Source organism: Anarhichas minor, unplaced genomic scaffold (assembly GCF_050575085.1).
Source record: "Anarhichas minor isolate MPS153535 unplaced genomic scaffold, ASM5057508v1 ptg000038l, whole genome shotgun sequence".
Taxonomy (NCBI): Eukaryota; Metazoa; Chordata; class Actinopteri; order Perciformes; family Anarhichadidae; genus Anarhichas; species Anarhichas minor.
Window position 1 is genome coordinate 933,883 of NW_027466484.1, and position 20,137 is coordinate 954,019.

Sequence of the window (20,137 nt, forward strand, 5' to 3'; positions counted from 1 at the left end):
TGTTTTTGAACTATGGAATGTACCCAGTAATATGTGTAAAATACGATATCTGCGCAAAATATATGCTTTTCAACCTGATCACAAAGAGACACAAGACGTCTTCAAAGAGATACAAAACAGCCACAGACAAAAAATAACGAAAAACTCCCCAAAAAAATAACAAAGAGACACAACAAGACAACAAAGAGACACAAGACAACAAAAAGAGTGTAAACAACTATAAAGTCTGCGTCTTACTCCGGTGTAGGAGAGGTGGTGGGCCCATTGTCTCATAACCCGCCCATGCTTGAGGGGAGATTGTTTTTACTGTTTCCATGATGACGAAGGAATTGTCAAGCTCGTCATTGAAGCTGTGTTTTGTTGCTACCCGATGTACCAACACCTTTCTAAGACACATGGAGATGTTTTTGTTCCTATAGAGTGTAGTTTGTCAGCCATGTTCCCTCACATCAACAAGCTGACATTTCGGCTGCGGCTCTGTCCTTGCAGAGTTTGACATGTACTCAGTATATATATTCTAATATTCTAATGGGATCTTATCTCACTTGAGATACGTGCATGTTGGCTGAAGTGTTAGGACTCCTGCCATCGCTTATGCAAGACACTGGCCTCAGACCTGCTTCTTTTAAAACGAATTAATTAATTAAACTAAGTATTTCCCCATAAAGTTAATGAAGTAATGACAAAAAAAAAGCTCAAACTTAAAGAAAAAAATCTTTCATTTGAAAGCGGACAATAATTGGCCCGTAGAGCAGGAGTGTGGAAATCCAGGCTTAGTTCCTTTTGTACTGGATTACAATTAGCGTGCTTGTAATCCTCCCTGTTATCCAATGACACGCATCCTGCTCTTCCACACCCTGCACATTGTTCAATAACCCCCCCCCGATAGTGAGCAGGAGAGGGCGTCTGAGAGGAGCGTGAACCTGTCTCCTGGCTCATCCTCCTCAACTTTCTTTCCTCTAATCTCACTTTAATCGCTCGGCCTCAACTTCACTTTGCCCGAGCTACTTGAGAGCAGTTCTGCTCCGGTTGGCCCCACACGCTGCCCGCAGGGCCCCCGCACGAAAGGTAATTTCTTGATGAGGCGCTTACTCACCCAAATCAATTCTTCCCCTTTCTTCACATCTCCTCCTCCTCCTCCTCCTCCTGTCTCCTCCGAGGACTCCCCCCCCCCCCTCTCTCTTCCGTGTGGATGAGCATGAACAACAGGGCAGACTCTTTTCCCCCTAATCAAGCTAATGGAGCGGTAACAAGCCGGTGGGTGAACTAAATGAGCAGCGACAGGTAGAAGGGCCTCCAGGGCATGTGGGGGGGTTTAGGGAGTCAGGGGGGAGAGACTGAGTGGCAGGACACAAGATGATAAAAAGGCCCCGGCTAGTCCCGTCAGATCCATTAGCAGGTGGTTCAGGTCTGAGGAGCGTTCAGGGACGAGTGCTGCGGTTCTTGTTATCAGCCAAAGAGCGACTTCAGAGCCGACACTGCAGGCGTCAAACGGGCTGAACTGTCGCGTGACATTTGCATTTCATTGTAGAAATCCAACAGTTAACAGATGAGCCAGCAAAGACAGAAGTCACTATGGTGAGTGAATTCTGCTTCACTGCTTCTGATAGAGTGCTATTCTTCCCCTGTTGTTTACCTGTTGTTTACCTGTTGTTTACCTGTTGTTTACCTGTTGTTTACCTGTTGTTTACCTGTTGGCTCAGCTGTTGTGGAATGTTAGTGTGATGTCCAAATTTGCTTTTTTTTTAAACGTGACATGATCAAAAGCTTTTGGTGAGATTTTTTCACCCCATCTGCTGTTTCCGAGGTCAAGAATGGACTCAGCTTTTAAAGCTACATCTTTGACCTTTTAACTGTATTTAAATGTCCTTTTATGTTTCTTTTGCACTTTGTCTTTTCATGTTTTGAATCTGTTGTCAAAGATCCATCTGTTAATGTGACCAAAAGCTCTAGAACACCTACTGAATGGATCTTGTGATGAGATTTCGGTTTACATGTAAAAAGCCTGTGGAGCACTTTGTTTGAACGCGGCAACGGGATTTACTGCAGCTCTCACAAACCTTGTGCGATAGGGGCTGGAGCTGAGGGCCACTTGGGCTCGGTACTGAGGGCTCGGTACTGAGGGCTCGGTACTGAGGGCTCGGTACTGAGGGCTCGGTACTGAGGGTAATCTATCGACCACTAATTGCTTTAATTCTGGCCGAAGTTGTGTCAACACCAGCTATTTTGTAAAGCTTGTCAATCTTTGTGTGGTCTCTTAAAGCACTGGGCTGTCATCAAACATGCAGCTGTGAAAGTATTTATAACGCTCACCGACCTTTGACTCTACAGTGAAACAGTCACTGAGGGAAAATAAGGGGAGCAATTCAACCTCAGTGAGCTCATTCTGCAGGTTAATATCCTTATTTTTTGTTTGATTTGGATTCAAATATACGTAAATCTTTCAAGAGAAGAATCACATTATTTAATAACTTTAAAAGCACAGAATGCGTTGTTATATTTCAATAACAGTTCATTTATTCAGCATAAAGTCCTCGAAACGCTTCGTATCGTGTTTGCCAGACTGGGACCAGTTTACGGGACTAGACCTTGTACGGGACGTCCTGACTGTGGCGCTCTAGTTGTCAAATGTCTTGTTACCATCAAGATGGGAATTAAAGTCAGATTAACGTCACACGTCGGCTTATTAAACAGCAGCATCAGCTGCAGAGACAACCCAGATCCAAGTCCACCTGGGGTCTATTTTCCTTGGAGGTTTGTCTAAAACCAGCTGAGTGTTAAACAAGCTCAACTTCAACAGCAGAATCTCATGAACAACATCTACAATAAACAGCTTATAACATACATGTAGCAGCTTATAATAAGTGACACACACAAGAACACTAGTTTAGTATCATCTTGAATGAGACAGAACAGACCTCAGAATGCATCTGTGGTTCAGAAAGCCATGAAATATTACTGATAAGAACACTCCTTTTCTTTTTAGTCCAAGGCCTGGAGCTGGTTGGGATTCTGTCTCTGCCCTGCTTTAGTGCCCTTGAGCAAGTCACTGACACCTTTCCAGCCTATTTTAAACCTTTTTTATTTTTTTTTTTTTATCTGAAGCTTAATTAAAACCCCTCTTGAACACACCAGGCTTTAAAGAAAGGTGCTTGTGTTGTGTTGCCTCTCTGCCCTCCAGGAGGCCTGGACTGCTGCTCTTCCTGCTCTGGATCTCTCTGCAGCCGGACTCCCTCCACCGGGCGTCAGCCGTCAAGCTGCGGCGCTTCATCGGCTGCGCTGTCCGGGAGTTCACCTTCCTGGCCAGGAAGCCCGGCTGCGGGGGGGTGCACGTCACCACCGACGCCTGCTGGGGGCGCTGTGAGACCTGGGAGGTAAGCAGGGGAGGAGGGGGGGAGACAGGTTACTGTACACACAGAGAGGAGAGGTGACTCAAAGCTGACATCTTTACACAAGAGTCTGGAGAAGAAGAAGATTAAATGTAGAGTCAGAGAATCAAATACACAGAGAGAGAGAGAGACATGTACAGAGACAGAGATGTCAGATCCCCACGGGAGGGGGGGGGGGGGGGGGGGGGGGGTCCTCTTTCCTCCCTCCACATGAGGTCAGAGCAAGGTCCCACATACAGTAGATAGATGCATGAATATTAGAACAGACACATCCATGTCAGACGTCTGAAGAAGAGCCCATTCTGTGTTGATAATAACTGACTCTTTCGTCACATACTCATAGATGAGTGACATCTATAAATCTTGCATAGGGTCGGAGGAGGACAGGAGGGCTTGTGGAGCAGCTCGCACTGAAAATTGAGTTAACGTTCTGCAAGAATGAGAAAAAGGCGGCGGTGGAATCCAGAGATATTAATGCCTTCTTAACAATGCCTCAAGTGCATAAACGACACAGGATTTCATAAGTTGCCGCATACTGATTACAAAAAGAAAAGAAAGAGAAATGCTGCGGAATCTCCAGTTTCATCTGGTGCATTGTATTCAGTGACAACAGGCATTAGGAGGCTCATGACTCTCTCTGCTTTGTTATTGCGGTGGAGCCGCTGCTATGTGCAGGAGGCCCGAGCTGAGCTTTGTGATACCCTTTGGATTCCCCTCGGGGGGGACACTCATCTCCCCCCCCCCCCCCCCACCCCCCACAGGGAGGTCAGGACACAGTGGAAGGAATCAATGTCTCGCTTTAAGGACAAACAGGTTAGGGGGGGTCTCTAACTACAACTACCGGGCTTCAGGATTTACAACCTCCACCTTCTGTGCACCCAAGTTATGATAGAGAATTTTAAATGACTGCAACAGCAGAATTAGATTAAATCCCTGGAACACCGACACTACAAGCAATTAATAGGAGCTTTGCAGATGTGTCACAAACCTCCCTCCAAACACAGCGTCACCGGAGCTTCACTGTGTGCAAATTACGATGAGCAAAACAAATGACTTCATTTCAAAAATGAAAAGTCTAATGAGGTGGATTTGTTTCCACGTCGGGTTACTGTGACATGAGAAATAGTCATTAAAGGTAAACTGGTGAAGCTTTAGACCACTAGAGGTGCTGGAGAGCAGGTTCCCTGATGAGCTTTTATGTGCTCTGAAAGTTTAGTTTATTACGGCAGTTTTATATATATATAAAAAATAATAAAGCTTACTACACCTAGTCTTTTTAAATGGTTTTGTACAGTCCCCTTTAGATTCATACACAGGAAATTACAAAAAATAAATAAAATGTATGATTAAAGTCCCAAACAAAAATAATTCTATTTGTTATTTTATACATTAATGGTGCAGTTAATATATGGGAGCTATAAATCTTTAATACGGCCGCCCAGCTAGTTTCACACCAAATTCTGTAGAGAAGAATGAAATGTCCAGAACCAACATCAACAACAACAACAGAGCATCATCAAAGTTTAGGAGAAAAGGTTGTTCAGACTATTTTGTTGTCTGTTTGTATGAGCAGAAGCCCGTCCTGGACACGCCCTTCATCGAGTCCTACCAGAGGGTTTGTACCTACAACGAGACGCGTCTGGTCTCTGTGAAGCTGCCCAACTGTCTGCCAAACGTGGAGCCCACCTTCACCTACCCCGTGGCCCTGAGATGCGACTGTGGAGTCTGTCTGACCAGCACCACCGAGTGTATAACATCTGTCTGAACCAGCACCACCGAGTGTATAACATCTGTCTGACCAGCACCACCGAGTGTATAACATCTGTCTGACCAGCACCACCGAGTGTATAACATCTGTCTGAACCAGCACCACCGAGTGTATAACATCTGTCTGAACCAGCACCACCGAGTGTATAACATCTGTCTGAACCAGCACCACCGAGTGTATAACATCTGTCTGAACCAGCACCACCGAGTGTATAACATCTGTCTGACCAGCATCACCGAGTGTATAACATCTGTCTGAACCAGCACCACCGAGTGTATAACATCTGTCTGAACCAGCACCACCGAGTGTATAACATCTGTCTGAACCAGCACCACCGAGTGTATAACATCTGTCTGACCAGCACCACCGAGTGTATAACATCTGTCTGAACCAGCACCACCGAGTGTATAACATCTGTCTGAACCAGCACCACCGAGTGTATAACATCTGTCTGACCAGCACCACCGAGTGTATAACATCTGTCTGACCAGCATCACCGAGTGTATAACATCTGTCTGACCAGCATCACCGAGTGTATAACATCTGTCTGAACCAGCATCACCGAGTGTATAACATCTGTCTGAACAGCACCACCGAGTGTATAACATCTGTCTGAACCAGCACCACCGAGTGTATAACATCTGTCTGACCAGCATCACCGAGTGTATAACATCTGTCTGACCAGCACCACCGAGTGTATAACATCTGTCTGACCAGCACCACCGAGTGTATAACATCTGTCTGACCAGCATCACCGAGTGTATAACATCTGTCTGACCAGCATCACCGAGTGTATAACATCTGTCTGACCAGCACCACCGAGTGTATAACATCTGTCTGAACCAGCACCACCGAGTGTATAACATCTGTCTGACCAGCATCACCGAGTGTATAACATCTGTCTGACCAGCACCACTCTATACAATTCTTTACTGGTAATATGATAATTACATGGAGGGTGATACAAAGAATAGTTTGAACAAAAAATAAATCATTTTCTTTAATAACACGAGTAGGCCGATGGGCATCAATGCTAATGCTTAAAGTACACTATAAGGGGTTGTGGGGGAGGATAACCCTTTTTTAGACGTTTAGATATATATTACGTTTAGAGTCTGTTATGACTTAATGACCCTATGAATGTTAAGTTGAGCTACATCTTGTGCACACATTATATTGCTATTCAAATTATACATATTTACCCCAGTTTACCTTTTAAATGACTGCCGGGAGAAATCTGAAAGAAAAGGCCAACTGCTTAAGTTTCGGATGCTCTTAAAATATATATTTAGCAAAAAACAGGAAATCTTTGTTTGTGCTCGTATGTTTTGTTCTATTCTGCTCGCAACTATTTTATGTTTACTTTTTAGAAATGTGATCATATCTGATTTTTCGGTAAAAGATATTGTTTAGTAAATATAATTCTCCCTTTGTCTCTTATTGTTTTGTCACAATTCAATATTCTTTCAGTTTAGTATAGTTGGAATGAGTTGGTTATGTAGCAAGTGTGACTTTTCATTCACCGTAAATGTAAATCATGCAAACTAAACTAGTAACTCTGACCGTCACATAAAAGAAGTAAAAGGTCAAATAGTTCCATTTAACATGAAGCAGATTCTCCTGCTTTGTTCAAAATACAACAAAGAAATTGTTAAATTATTTCCATGATTCCACAGCTGCAAAAACAAAAGCTGTGTTTAGAACTTCCAGCCAGCAAAAGCGAGTTGATCAATCAACCTTCGCCCACGCCGCCTCCGTCCCACTACATGTCAGCGGTAATAACGGCGATGACGATCAAAAGGCAGCGCGTTATCTCTCGGGAAATCCTCTCCGCAGAAGCTTCGTCGTCCTCACAGATCCTCCTCCTTCAGCCTCACGTCCCCGTAGGAGCGGCTGTATAATTCATGACCACGGTTGGTACCTGTCAGGCTGTTTCAGGGCAGTGGAGGGGAAGTTGCACTTAACCTGGACTTATACTAGTGAAGGAAAGAAGGAATCTGATCCTGTTTTAGTGACCTAGACTTACAGTAGTGGCCTGGCTTTTATGATTGGCCTGAAAGGTGTCATATGGATGTATTTCAGGTGTGTAACTGCCAGGCTGATACAACAATAGAGAGTCGAAGCCCCTCTACTTCTGGTGCCCCCCTTATTTCAGAAAGAAATGTCCAGAAGTCAACGACAAAAGACAAATATTTGTTGGATCCTGTTTGAATTCTGCCATAAATTACACATATGTTTGTACATTTAAAAGATCATTTTTGCACGTTAAGAAAGTCCCAAATTGTTGTAGCTTTCTTGTAGTACTACGGCTCAGTGAAGTACTCTCGTTTCCCACTGTGCACGTTAACAACATGGCCGTTCCGCATCGGTTAGCTTGTCTTGCTAAGTGTCTTAAAACGTGTTTTCTCTCTACTGACCAGCAGGGGGCGACTCCTCTGGTTGCAAAAAGAAGTCAGATTGTATAGAAGTCTATGAGAAAATGACTTATTACCTCAGTTAACATTGTAAACATGAGTTCATGGTCTCAATCTGAAATAGATGAATGCATGTAAATATAAGCTGGTTTCACCCTGAATAAATGGTCTCCGATGAGTCATTGGCTCCCTCTGAGCTCCCAGAGGAGGTCATAGACCTCAGGTTAGAAACCTCCGTTGATGGTTTCATAGTACCCCCCCCTTCTACAGCTGAAGGAGGAAGTGGTAAAGTCAGTAAAGTTGAACGATTATGGCAGCGGGGGTCATCACAGCGACTCTCCTGTCAGGGTTGTTGAAGATAACGGAGGTCTCAGGAGAGCCAGCTGTCCAGACAGCTAACCTCTCCTCCTCTTATCCTTGAAGGCCTCTTCAGGACTCACACACACTGCTGTCTGCTTGTGCATTTCCCTCTTTTTATAAGAGTATACAATAAGGCTCTGTTCTGCACGAAAACACAATTCACAATTCTGTTTTTATACACGTAAAGAGATATATATATATATATATATGTCTGATACGTACAAAAAAAAGGAAATGCAAGTTTGTGTTTTTATGAGGTGTTACAGTGAAGAAACTGCATCTAAGTACTGGGACAGTCAATAAATAATTATTGACAAATTGTTTATAAGAATCTTACCTCTGCAGCGTTCCAGCGAGGCCAGGTGGAGTGTGGTGGAGTGATGAGGGCTCAGTGGGCTTCAGGTCCTGGATATCTCCCAGTCTGCTTTGTTTCCTCCTCTTCATGATGTAATCTGCTGAAAGCAGACAGATGTCCTTACATGTAAGAAACAGAGCCAGACACTGTAAACACACACAAGAGTCACGACTACGTGCAGTTATGCAAACCCTGCTTTGTCACATGTGCACACATATTGAATATCATGCGCGCACGCACACACACACACACACACACACACACACACACACACACACACACACACACACACACACACACACACACACACACACACACACACACACACACACACACACACACACACACACACACACACACACACACACACACATTCTCTCTCCTGCCCGGATACACACTCACTTCCTTTCAGAGGATTCAGTTATTGGTGAGCAGTGCGATGATGAAACAGAAGCCTTGTGGAGTTCAACAATAAAAGACGTGCAGTTATTTACAGAACAATCAAATGACCATAATTACAATAAACGCTGGAATTAGTGAAAAGCACTGATTTTAATTTTAGCCACAAACAAAAGGTTCAATTATAACAACACTTTATTGTATTTGTCTCCGTTCTTCAGCCCACACGGGGCCCACACGGGGCCCCTCAGGGATCAATTAAATTTGCACATCACATCTTGTCTTGTGTGAATATTTTGATTATTGAATCCCTTCAAAGAACAGAACATCCAAGATTCTCCTTTAGTGTTCCTGATGTTTGATGATCTATTGATTCAGGTTTGCTGTTTATTTAATCACAATATAATAATGACAGCGGTGGGATGGCGTTCAGTCACTTCTGGTTGGTACTGGCACCGTATGAGCCACAATAAATGCCAGTTTCCTACTTAACCATGTGATCCACAGCTTGAAGCTGCTCGATCTGTGTGGATATTCTTTACCCCCAGATTACCACCACCACCTGGTGAGTTCCTACTCTCTCACAAGAAACAGGCATTTCAGTAAAGATTCATCAGGAACAAATAGGTGGTTTGGCAGAGAGGATACAATAGCTTGTGCAGCGAGCTTGTAAGTGACCCTCATGGTGACGGAGGAAGTGTTGAAAAGTGTGAAATGGAAAAACAGGACCGCACTGTGATCCAGGAGGAGACATTTTCTGTTAACAGTCCAATTTCTCCAAAGGCCTCAAACTGATTTTTCCTACAAGATAATCAAAGGTCGCTCTATGAGCTCCAGGCCCCAGTGTTCCCTCCACTGATATGGAGAGCAGCTGAAGGGGGAAAGGAACCGAAGTCTCGAGTCTGGAGCAAAACATGTTTCATCCTCATGGAGCTCTGAAGGGTAAACCGCTGTGATATTAAAGAAGCAGACACATCAAGACCATAACTGACTTTCAATGGACAAAATGACGAAAGCAGCTGACGCTCAAACCAACTCCATAAAGATCAGATCAAGCATTGGAACTCTTCAGTGATTCGTTGTGATGAACCGTTTACATTTACAGCTGCATCTGTGAACCCCCTTTATATTGTGAGTCCTGTTTGTAACATTACCGGGGCTCTGCTGTCCTCTGCTGTCCTCTGCTGTCCTCTGCTGTCCTCTGCTGTCCTCTGATGCTGGTGGTGGAACGGCTTCAGGGTGAATGAACCCTCAGGTGGCTCCTTTACATGAACTGGAGAGAAGAAGGAGAGACTGTCCCAGTTTGGGTCTGATGAAGTGGAACGGCATCGCATCGACTACTTGTTTTGTTTTGCATTTTTGATGTGAGAGTTGTATTAAGCTGTAATATTCATAACTGCTTCCTGGCAACAACAACAACTATTATTTCACAGATCTTACATCTTCTGGTGCATGAAGTTTCCCCGAATCTTTCATAATTTAAATCTTATTCATCAGTGTTTTGGACGATGCCTCTCACCCCCTGAACGCCACACTGAAGTCATTGCAGACCGTCGAGGTGCACCACAGAACGCCGCAGGAAGTCTTCTCTACCTGTGCTCATCAACCTGTACGACTCCTCCCCCTTCTGCAGGAGGGGCAGCTGAAAAATCACCTTCAACAATAACAACCACACCATGTGCAATAGTACGCTTCAATTTCATGTGCAATGTTATTCTTATTCATCTTTTATATTCATATCACTGACAATATCTCCCTCAATATTACTTTACTATTCTAGTTTCCACTGAGCGCTGTTAACATCCCTTCTTATACACTTTATATTTTACTCTTGTATTTAATCTTTTTCGTGGAATTGTTTAACTTTATTTTTCACTTTTTTTGCACTGGTGTCAGTATTATTTACTTTACACTTAATAATTGTTGTATTGTTCATAAATGTATATTTTGACTCTACTGTTCTTTGTTATTCTTCTCTTGTAATCTCTAATGAAACGTTGGCACAAGAGTTTCCTTTGGGATTAATAAAGTCCTCTCTTCTTGTTTTAGTGTAAGAATGAAGATTTGAATATGCTTGTAGTTATGTTATCACAAAAGACTCAATGAGCCATTCTTGGTAAAAAAACAAACGTGATGTTAGATGCTTGTAGAGGACTCTAAAAAATCTAAAATAATCGTTTGTTCTCGACCTTCTGTGGGACTTTCACAGGGACTTTCCTCGTCACTTTCTCTTTGCTTCGTTGGGTCTCGCTCCTCTTCAGGAACTCATTTCTTTGTCTCCCTGAAGAGTCAACAGTTCGTGGCCTTATTATTCAGTCCTCGATCAGTGTTCACTGTCACTATATGAAGACCGTTTCACTCTTTCAGCAACTAGAAGAAAAAATACTGGACATAATTTTTCCTAAATTTGAGACATTTGAAGTTGAACTGTAATCAATCATTTTACCCAAAGTGTAACATATTTCTAGTTGAGCTGTAATGCTGTTTGGTTTTGAAACTCGTCGACTCACACAGAGGTAATAACTTCTCGATCGACACTAAAAAGAAACAATTCTGCGGTAAAAGGGCTTCAAAAGCACCTTCGCTTCGACAGTTTACTGCAGCGAGAGAAATCCTTTTCCAGCAGCAGCAATTAAATATGTTTTAGTTTGGGTAGGAAAGTGCGTCTCCTCGTCTCTATTTGAGGAGACTCTAATGGGGATAAGCATGGCGACACAGCTCCAACTGTTTTCTAGAGACAGCGGAGGCTTCATGTGTCCACACAGAGCTGCAGGTGGAGTCTTGACGGGTTCATTTCTCCCTCAGCACTCACCATCCACAGGAAAGATAATAATTCTGCTGTCTGCCACTAATTGGCTTCGAAGATTCAGAGCTTTTCGCGCCACAAACGGTCCCAGATGTCCGAGAAAATGCCCGATTGGATTAGCCGGACAGATTAATGGATCGAAAGACGAGCAGTTAATAGCTACGCTGATAAGAAAATTGAATTTCTAAACGCTGAAACAAAACAAATAATAGCACACGACTGCTCAGAGGTCGTACAAAATGTCAAAAACTGTCAAAAGTGCCTTAAAGAGATTGTGCGGTGTTAAACTAGAGATTATTATTTCACTTTACTCTGAACCTCTTAGAAAGCTGCAGGCCGGGAGCCTGAAATATCAATTCTGGTCACAAAGACAGAAATAGAAGAAAAGTGAGATCGAGGAGGAGGAAGCGGCTGAGAGGAGGAAGGAGAACAAAGAAGATCACCGAAGGGTTGAGCTGCAAAAGTCACTTTTTAAGAAGTTTTCTTTCTTAATCCGTCTGTGATGTCCGACAGAGCAGCTGGCGTAATAAGAAGCTGCAGAGAGAATCCAATTGTCCAAGTTCAGAATGAATAAACTCAATCAAAAACGATTTCCATGTGTTTCTCCTGCAGAACTGAGAATATCTGCACGACGACCTGAGTTTTTAAGGCAACCGATTCTACTAACTTAGGTTCATAAGCAACTGTGCACCAACTTCTATCAACATTTCAGGGCTGACGGGTTTGTTTCTCATTGCCAGTAAATGTTTTAGTGATAACAGAGAGAATATGCAAACATTCTTCATCACGCTTATAATGTTCAGTTTAGTTTAAACTGTTTTAGAAAGCTGTTAATTCAACTGTTTGGTCATTTTGAAAGGTGGCATTACTTTGTCCACATCATTTAAATAAATACAAGTCTCGATCAGGCTGTAACTTCTGGTTCTGGAAGTCAAGTCAAAGCTTCATGTCTTAAAGCTGCTTTCTCTCTAATGTCCACCAGGGGGCGACTCCTCTGGTGTATAGAAGTCTATGAAAAAGTGTCTTCTTCAATACAGCATGATGTTCATTTCGTAAATGATGGTCCATTTAGAGTCAAATAGACCTTAAAGCAGGGGATGCTTTAGGGCGGGGCTACATGGTGATTGACAGGTCGTTACCAAGAGGTTTCCCTGTTTGGGAGTTGTCCGTGTTTTCTTCTTACAACTTTTACTCTTTCACAGTGTGTTTTCAATTCATGAAAGTTAATTGTAACATTTTGGTTGCCTAAAAATGTCAGCGTTTGGTTGTACCGTTGTTGTACCGTTGTGGTTGCAAAAAACCAAGATGGCAACGGGCAAAATGCCAACCAGGAGGCTTCGAAACGGCAGTCCACAAACTAATGAACTAATGTGTGACGTAACGGTGACTATACGTCCACTTCATACGTATAGGCTGGTGGGAGGGGACGTGGATGGGTCAAACAAAAAGCGGTCTGTCCCCCAGGACACCGCTGTTATGAAAGGCTACGCTGATTTTTTTATTTGAACCCAAGCCACCATCTTTTCCTTAACCGAACTAACTAGTTTTGTTGCCTAAACCTAACTGAGTTGTTTCCTGTGAAGAAGGAAGTTTATTTTGAAAAGACTGTATTCATTTAACAAGCAGAAACTGACACGTGTTGCTGGACTTTTGTGGGAAAATACAAACTGTTGCATTAAGATACGTTCCAATAGCTCAACAGCACCTCAGACTGTCTCCTCCAGAACGATCTCTGAAACAAAACAGAACAGAAAGAATCGCTATGAAGGAAACAGGACTGCTGTAATAGACGGTATCTAGCGAGCTGTACCCAATGAACCGCATGTTTTCAGGGAAATGATCATCTCTTTGTGGACTTTTTGGTTTGTGTACGTTTTCTTTTTTTTACTTCCAGGTCAACACAGCAACAACAGGACAGACTAAAGTAAAGAGCTGCTCCTGCAGCAGAGCATCTGGCCTCTTTGTGTTGTGTTCAGCTCCCACTGGGTCCCAATACACATCAATAAACCCATTGATTACTTAATGCTCCTTCCGGGTAGTGAGTGAAGAGGAAAGCTGTTTCTAAAACACAGACAGACACAGGAAGAGAGCGAGAGAGGATCCCAGACGGCTGTTTATTATTCTGACACTACAGTTTAGATGTGCGACTGTAAAACAATACATGAGTCAGTGTGGGATTCCAGTGCTGCTTAACAAAACAGTAGAAATTGATAACATTCCAGTAGAAAAGAGAGAGAAAGGGCCCCGTTTATTAAAATCACGGTAACTTTTATCTGAGCTCAAGCTGATGAAAAATTAAAATGTCTGCAGGTTCGATATTGTGAGATAAGTCAAACCGTATAAATTCTATCTATTCTTCGCGGGGGAATGACTTCCATTTGCCTTCGATGCAGAATCGAATCAAGCCGAAGGATCATTTCTAATAGACGAGGCCCGCCCCGTCTCCAGAGAGGTGGATTCACGGTGTCGCTCGGCAAAGACTGCACATCATCATCAGCACGCCGAGGAGAGCGTGATGGAGATCAAGGAGAGGGGGAGGACAGAGAGAGAGAGAGAGAGAGAGAGAGAGAAAGAAGATGCTGAAAGAGAGAGGAGGCGCTTGTCAGAGAGGAAACAAGAGGACCTCCTTCTAGTGTCGAGACGGAAAGTAGAAACAAAAGGAAGAATCAAAAAAGCATCTCTGCTCCCAGTGAAAAGTCTGGGACAGGCTGGAGAAGGGAGGACGGGAGGTTGTACATTCAAGTGGCAAAGCCGAAAAATCCTGCGCTGAAAGGTGTGTGTGTGTGTGTCTGTGTGTGTGTGTGTGTGTGTGTGTGTGTGTGTCTGTGTGTATGTATGTGTGTGTGTGTGTGTGTGTGTGTGTCTGTGTGTGTGTGTGTGTGTGTCTGTGTGTGTGTGTGTGTATGTATGTGTGTGTGTGTGTGTGTGTCTGTGTGTGTGTGTATGTGTGTGTGTGTGTGTGTGTGTGTGTGTGTGTGTGTGTCTGTGTGTGTGTATGTATGTGTGTGTGTGTGTGTGTGTGTGTCTGTGTGTGTGTGTGTGTGTGTGTATGTATGTGTGTGTGTGTGTGTGTGTCTGTGTGTGTGTGTATGTGTGTGTGTGTGTGTGTGTGTGTGTCTGTGTATGTGTGTGTGTGTGTGTGTATGTGTGTGTGTGTGTGTGTGTGTGTGTGTGTGTGTGTGTGTGTGTGTGTGTGTGTATGTATGTGTGTGTGTGTGTGTGTGTGTGTGTATGTGTGTGTGTGTGTGTGTGTGTGTATGTATGTGTGTGTGTGTGTGTGTGTGTGTGAGGGAGTGCAGGGCTCAGATCACAGGGGTCGCCCTTCATTCTCTCGTCAAAAAAAGTTTGCTCGCAAAAGCTGACAAGTGGCAAAGTTTTCTGGCGAATTCGCTGACAGAAAAACTCTCAAACTGGAGACGAAGCCACCAGAAGAGGTGGTGTCGGTCCCCCCCCCCCCCCCACACACACACACACACTAGATTTTAAAGTTACTCACAGCTCATTCTGAATCACTTCCTGCTAAACTGGCTCCATCTGTCTCTATATTGCCGGCTTACAGTCTGTGGTTTATGTACGGAGGCTGGAGTGCTATATCTACACGTGTTTAATCAATCAATAAAGTTATACATGTAAATATAAAATTAGCATTTAATTAAAATGTAAAAGTGATTAGAATTGTTTTTTTAAACCGTTTATAATTCTGTTTGGTCGTTCTGTGTTTCTTTTGTTTGTTATACTTTTATAAATCACTAAAAGCTCTGATTGGTCAGATTTCTGGTTTGCTGGGCGGACGCATTAAAAATCTATTTAAAAAACCATTTGAAATATAAATAAAATATGAAATAGAATTGGCAAATTGTAGTTTTAAGTAATATGTTTTTATAATTAATTACTAAAATCAATACATTGATTTTAAGAAAACCAAGAAAACATTTTAAAGTGGCCTTCCACAAAACCAGTATTAGACATTAAAACACATGTAAGTAATCAGTTATTGATATAGTGGTTACTGTTCATACGTCTGTGTTAGATATGGTGATATAATTTACTCTGCAATCGTAAAAAATAGATATATTTCCTGCTGCTCTGAGTCGGTCACATGCAGCCACTTTGGTGCAGATTGTGTTCAGTTGTTTTGGGGGATTTGAGGTGCATTTACTGGGACTCTGTGTTTTGGGGGAAAAGCTTGTTAAACTTGTTAAAACCAACACGGTTTTGTTCTTCTGGGGAGTGAAGTGTTGAACTGACTGACTCACTACTTTCCTTAGAAAATGGACTCTTCATTGAGATTTCATCATTAAGTTTGGCTGGTGGATATAAATAAGTGATATCTCATCTTATGTACACACACGTAGATATATGTGTAATCTTAATCCTGCTCACCTGTCGACACTGTGAGCCTCTACAGCTGTGAGAGAATCAACTGTTGCATAGCTTTGCATGATATTCGATATATATTTATATATGTTACAGAGATATGAAGCATACTGGCGTGTGCTGCTCTACACGGGTACAGAGGCAGCCATCATGGAAGTGATCCGATAGATCCAGATGAACCTGCTGCCGAGGCGTCCCTGAGCAAGGCACTTGCCCCTGATTCTTGCAGGGGATCCGCTCAGTGGCCAACAGCAGAGACGGAGAGTGTGAGGTGTGCAGAAAACAGGCTCGTGTGCACATTTAAATAAAACAGCACAACAGAAGCCATCAGAAGTAGAAGGTCCAGAGTAAAGGCTGATCAGCATATCGAGACAGAAGTCTCGCGTCTCAGCTCGTCTTCAACCGGGGACATTTTGTGTCAATTAACATGACAAAGCTATTGATCTTGTTTCCAGCAGAGACAGATGTTTCAATTTCAGCACAATAAGTGCTTTGGTGGGACATTTTGACACGAATGTTTTTCATTTGAGATTATAGTTTTTCTCCAAGAAAAATAAAACATCTGTTGACATTTACGTCGTTGACGCGTATCTTCAGTACTGAATGCCGATCAGACTACACACAATATTTGCATTTTCAATGGTCGCCATGAGAGATTATGAGATCATGATGCCTTCAAGTCCTGCTCTGATTTAAGGGATCAATCAAAACTTTAGGCCAAAGACGACCTGCAGGACAAGGGACGAGGCGTCGCCACGTTTCCAGGTGGAAAAGTAGGCGGGGCTTTAACTTCTCTCTCCCCACATCTGTTTTATTAATAACTGACCGTCTTCCAGTAGAGAGAGTCCGGCGTGTGCACAGGTTACACATTTGTACGACTGATCACGTCTCTCTCCTCTTTCTATGCAGCGGGAGGCTTTTTCTGTCTCACCTTCAAACGTTCAGAATAATAGATGTGTTTCCTACAGCAGCGGTTCTTAACAGACGAGGGATCACTTCTACGGGTCGCCAGATGGTTATGAAGACAAAATAACAGAATAAACCACTTGGCAGCATACAGCTCATGTGGAGATGTTTTAAAAGTGACAAAGGAGGTGCAGACAGTTCATGATCGATCAACGGGTCGGCATCGGGGGTTTGTGAGTCAAAATGTCCCCGGTGCTGAATCTGGGGGGCTCAGGACTCAAAAAGGTCGACAACCACAGCTCTACAGGAGGATAATTAGCATAAATCAATTATTTTCAAGCATATCTCTGCATATAGACTTGCAATGTTGACATCCCTGCTGTCCACATTGTCATGCAGGCTGTCGCAGATTCTGTGGAACTAGTTAAAGAGGGCGAATAACTTCTAGCAATCTACCAATGTCCTCTCCTGACACCGGAGGTCAGATTGGGTTATTTCGAGTATCCTGGAGTCTGATGAGGATTATATTATATTTTAAATAAAAGATGTTGTATTTGCACCTCTGCTGTCTGTATAGAAACCGGGCAGGAGGTTTAGGATGCTGACCACGTTTATTGCACGTCATTCCCCGTCTCTCTCTCCTGTTAACTGTTTAATAAAGGCATGAAAAGAAATCCAACCAGCTGTTAGTTTATCCAGCAGCTAACGAGCCCTCTGCAGCCACCAGCAGGGGAAAACCTCTGATTCACATTAGCCCGTTTTCTGCCACCAGTGTCCCTCACACTGTCCATAACAAAGCAGGAGTGACATGATCTTCCATGATGGCTACCGCACATCTGTGTTCTGCCTTATTCAATGTGATCATGTGTGTGTGTGTGTGTTGGGGGGGCAGCGTCAGAATCTAACAAGACCTGAAAAACCTCGACTTCAGACAAAAAACGACTCATCTGCCTTTTGTGAAGAAAAAAAGTCTCAGCGGGCCGTCAGGGTTCACATCAAGAGACACTGTGCATGAAGAGTGTGTGTGTGTGTGTGTGTGTGTGTGTGTGTGTGTGTGTGTGTACGCACTACGGAGCATAAAACTACTCCTTTGCATGCAGCTTTAGAACAACCGATATCGTTAAAAAGTACAGTATTCCATTTGTTTAATCACTTGAGCTCTTTTGCGGTGAAGCTGCCGTGGTTAACGGAATTCTGAGCCGGGTTTTCTTTGTTCAGCGCGACGCTCGCTGGTTAAGACGGTTAAGATGTGTGAGATTACATGTCACTGTGCTGAGTGGACCTTCATGTGAACTAAACTCCGTGCTATTTCCCCCAAAAAGCCTTCACCCAAAGTGCATTCAGCCATCCCTGATTCATGCAGAGGAATGGAACGAACAGAAGAAGAAGAAACAAACATTCACCGACATGAAAACAAAAAAAAGACATTATTATATTCAAGCGGCGTACCCGAGCGATGCATAGACACGAGGAGGATTCTAACAAAATAACCATTTAAGGTTTCACCCGACAACTAACTGAGGCCAAGGGCATCTCCGTAATCAAAAATATAAATTATTATAAGAAGCAAAATTGATAATTAATATATAAAACATACCAGAAACTTCCCTTCATGTGTTGAGGAATGCTTCTTCATCACATTTGAGAATCAAGCTTCTATTTCATCTCTATTAATAAATAATCCATGCACAATCCCTTTGCCAGTAAACCCTTTTGTTATTCAATGTCTATAGTGCTACCAGTATGCAAACCCTGAATGTCCACATAGTAAATTATCAATGAAAAAAATTCATATGTACAGTGTAGCTCAATAAAACGTCTCTTTAAACTCTGCATGCAGTCAACTGCATAATATACAGGCAATAAGTACGGTCAGTCGTTCTTTGGCAGGCCAGAATCCAGCTGGACATGCATAGAGAGGTCTGTACAATCACAAAAAACGGGACCCACGTCACGCCGGAGTGCTGGACTCTGGCGTGACTTGGAGATAGAAGTCAGTGTGCAAATGTTAAAGAAGCCAGTGTTTGTTAAAGACCAGTGGCGTAACTGGATCCGACGGCGCTGGATGCCCACCAAAAGAAACCCTTGAACTGATAATCACGATCGTAGCAGAACAATGTGCCACGTGATCACACGTGTGCTCCGGTTCTCTCTCCACACCACTGGTTGAGCTCTCTTCAGAGCCCGTCGTCCTTCTCCGAGTCCGGAGAAACAGGCCTAGAAACGGTGAAAATGTCCTGACGTTGTATTTTGGTTTTGGGCGTGGCGGAGGCCGACGGCGCCCCCGAGGATGGACGCTTCTTGTCCGAGAGCAGCTTGATGATTTCCGCTACCTGACTCTCCAGGGCGCCCAGACGGCCCCCCAGAGTCTGGATGTCGCCCCGGAGCTCCAGCCGGGTCTCGTGCAGCGCGGCCTGCAGGGCCTGCTCCGGCACGGGGCAGAAAGGGTGAGGGGACCCCGCTCCTCCGGGGAGAGGGCTGTGGAGGAGCGCCTCCCCCGCCCGGTCGATCCGCAGCTCGCTCTTGGTGATGCCGCTGTCGCAGGAGTCCGTCTTGCGGAGGGGATTGTTGCTGGGCACCCGGCCCTCCTCCACATCCCCGCCCCCTCCTGCTTCCTGACCTTTGCCCTCCTGGGAGAGCATCTCCACAGAGACGGCCTTGACGTTGTTGTTAAGCCCCTCCTTCCTGGCCTCCACCGGAGCCGTGTTGCCTTTCAGGCGCATCCAGCCGCTGGCCTTGACGACGGGCTTCGCCAACGCGGGGCTGGTGCTGACTTTGACCCTGACGGTCGGCTCGCCTCCGCCTCCACTCGAGCTGGGCTGCAGCTCCATGATGTCGCAGTTGTTCTGCTTGACGGGGGGCTCGCCGGGGGGGCTGTACGCCAGCGAGCTCTGCATGGGCGTCACCTGAGACACGGTCAGCACACTGCTGCTGGGCGGAGCCCCGTTCTGCATGGAGGACGGGGGCCGCTGCAGGCTGAGTGGCAGGGAGTGCTGCAGGCTGGAGTGGCCCAGCTGCAGGCTGTTGGGGTGCAGGTGCTGCTGCTGGTGGTGGAGGAGGTGGTGCTGCTCCACCTGCAGCTGGTTCTTCTCCAGGTCCAGCTGCGAGGTGGCAGCACCTCCCTGGTTGCGGAGCTCCTTCTGCTGCTTGAACTTCTGGAAGAGCTTGCGGACCGGATGGTCCTGCGGGATGGTGAGCTGCACCTCGTTCTTCGCCCGCTGCCTCTCCTCTTCCTCCTTCTTCACATCGCTGATCTTGCGGAAAATGATCTGCACACAGAAGGCGCTTATCAGAACACATGAGTACTATGAATAATAATGATCTCACATTAATCACTGGAGATAAAAGAGGAAGATTTATAAT

The 20,137-nt window shown here is 44.4% G+C and overlaps 2 protein-coding genes across 2 annotated transcripts in view; one reads left to right on the forward strand and one right to left on the reverse strand.

The window, feature by feature from the left end:
- Positions 1 to 1,549: 1,549 nt before the first annotated feature.
- On the forward strand, positions 1,550 to 5,154 carry gphb5 (glycoprotein hormone subunit beta 5). The gene is made up of 3 exons (XM_076107366.1): positions 1,550 to 1,578; positions 3,182 to 3,374; positions 4,963 to 5,154. The coding sequence occupies exons 1-3, from the start codon at positions 1,550 to 1,552 to the stop codon at positions 5,152 to 5,154; spliced, it is 414 nt and encodes a 137-aa protein (XP_075963481.1).
- Positions 5,155 to 18,951: 13,797 nt separating this feature from the next.
- kcnh5b (potassium voltage-gated channel, subfamily H (eag-related), member 5b) overlaps positions 18,952 to 20,137 on the reverse strand; it is a 103,247-nt gene continuing 102,061 nt past the window's right edge. The window contains exon 13 of the mRNA XM_076107365.1: positions 18,952 to 20,043. Coding sequence (XP_075963480.1) covers positions 18,952 to 20,043 — 1,092 coding nt within the window. The remainder of the gene's footprint in view (positions 20,044 to 20,137) is intronic.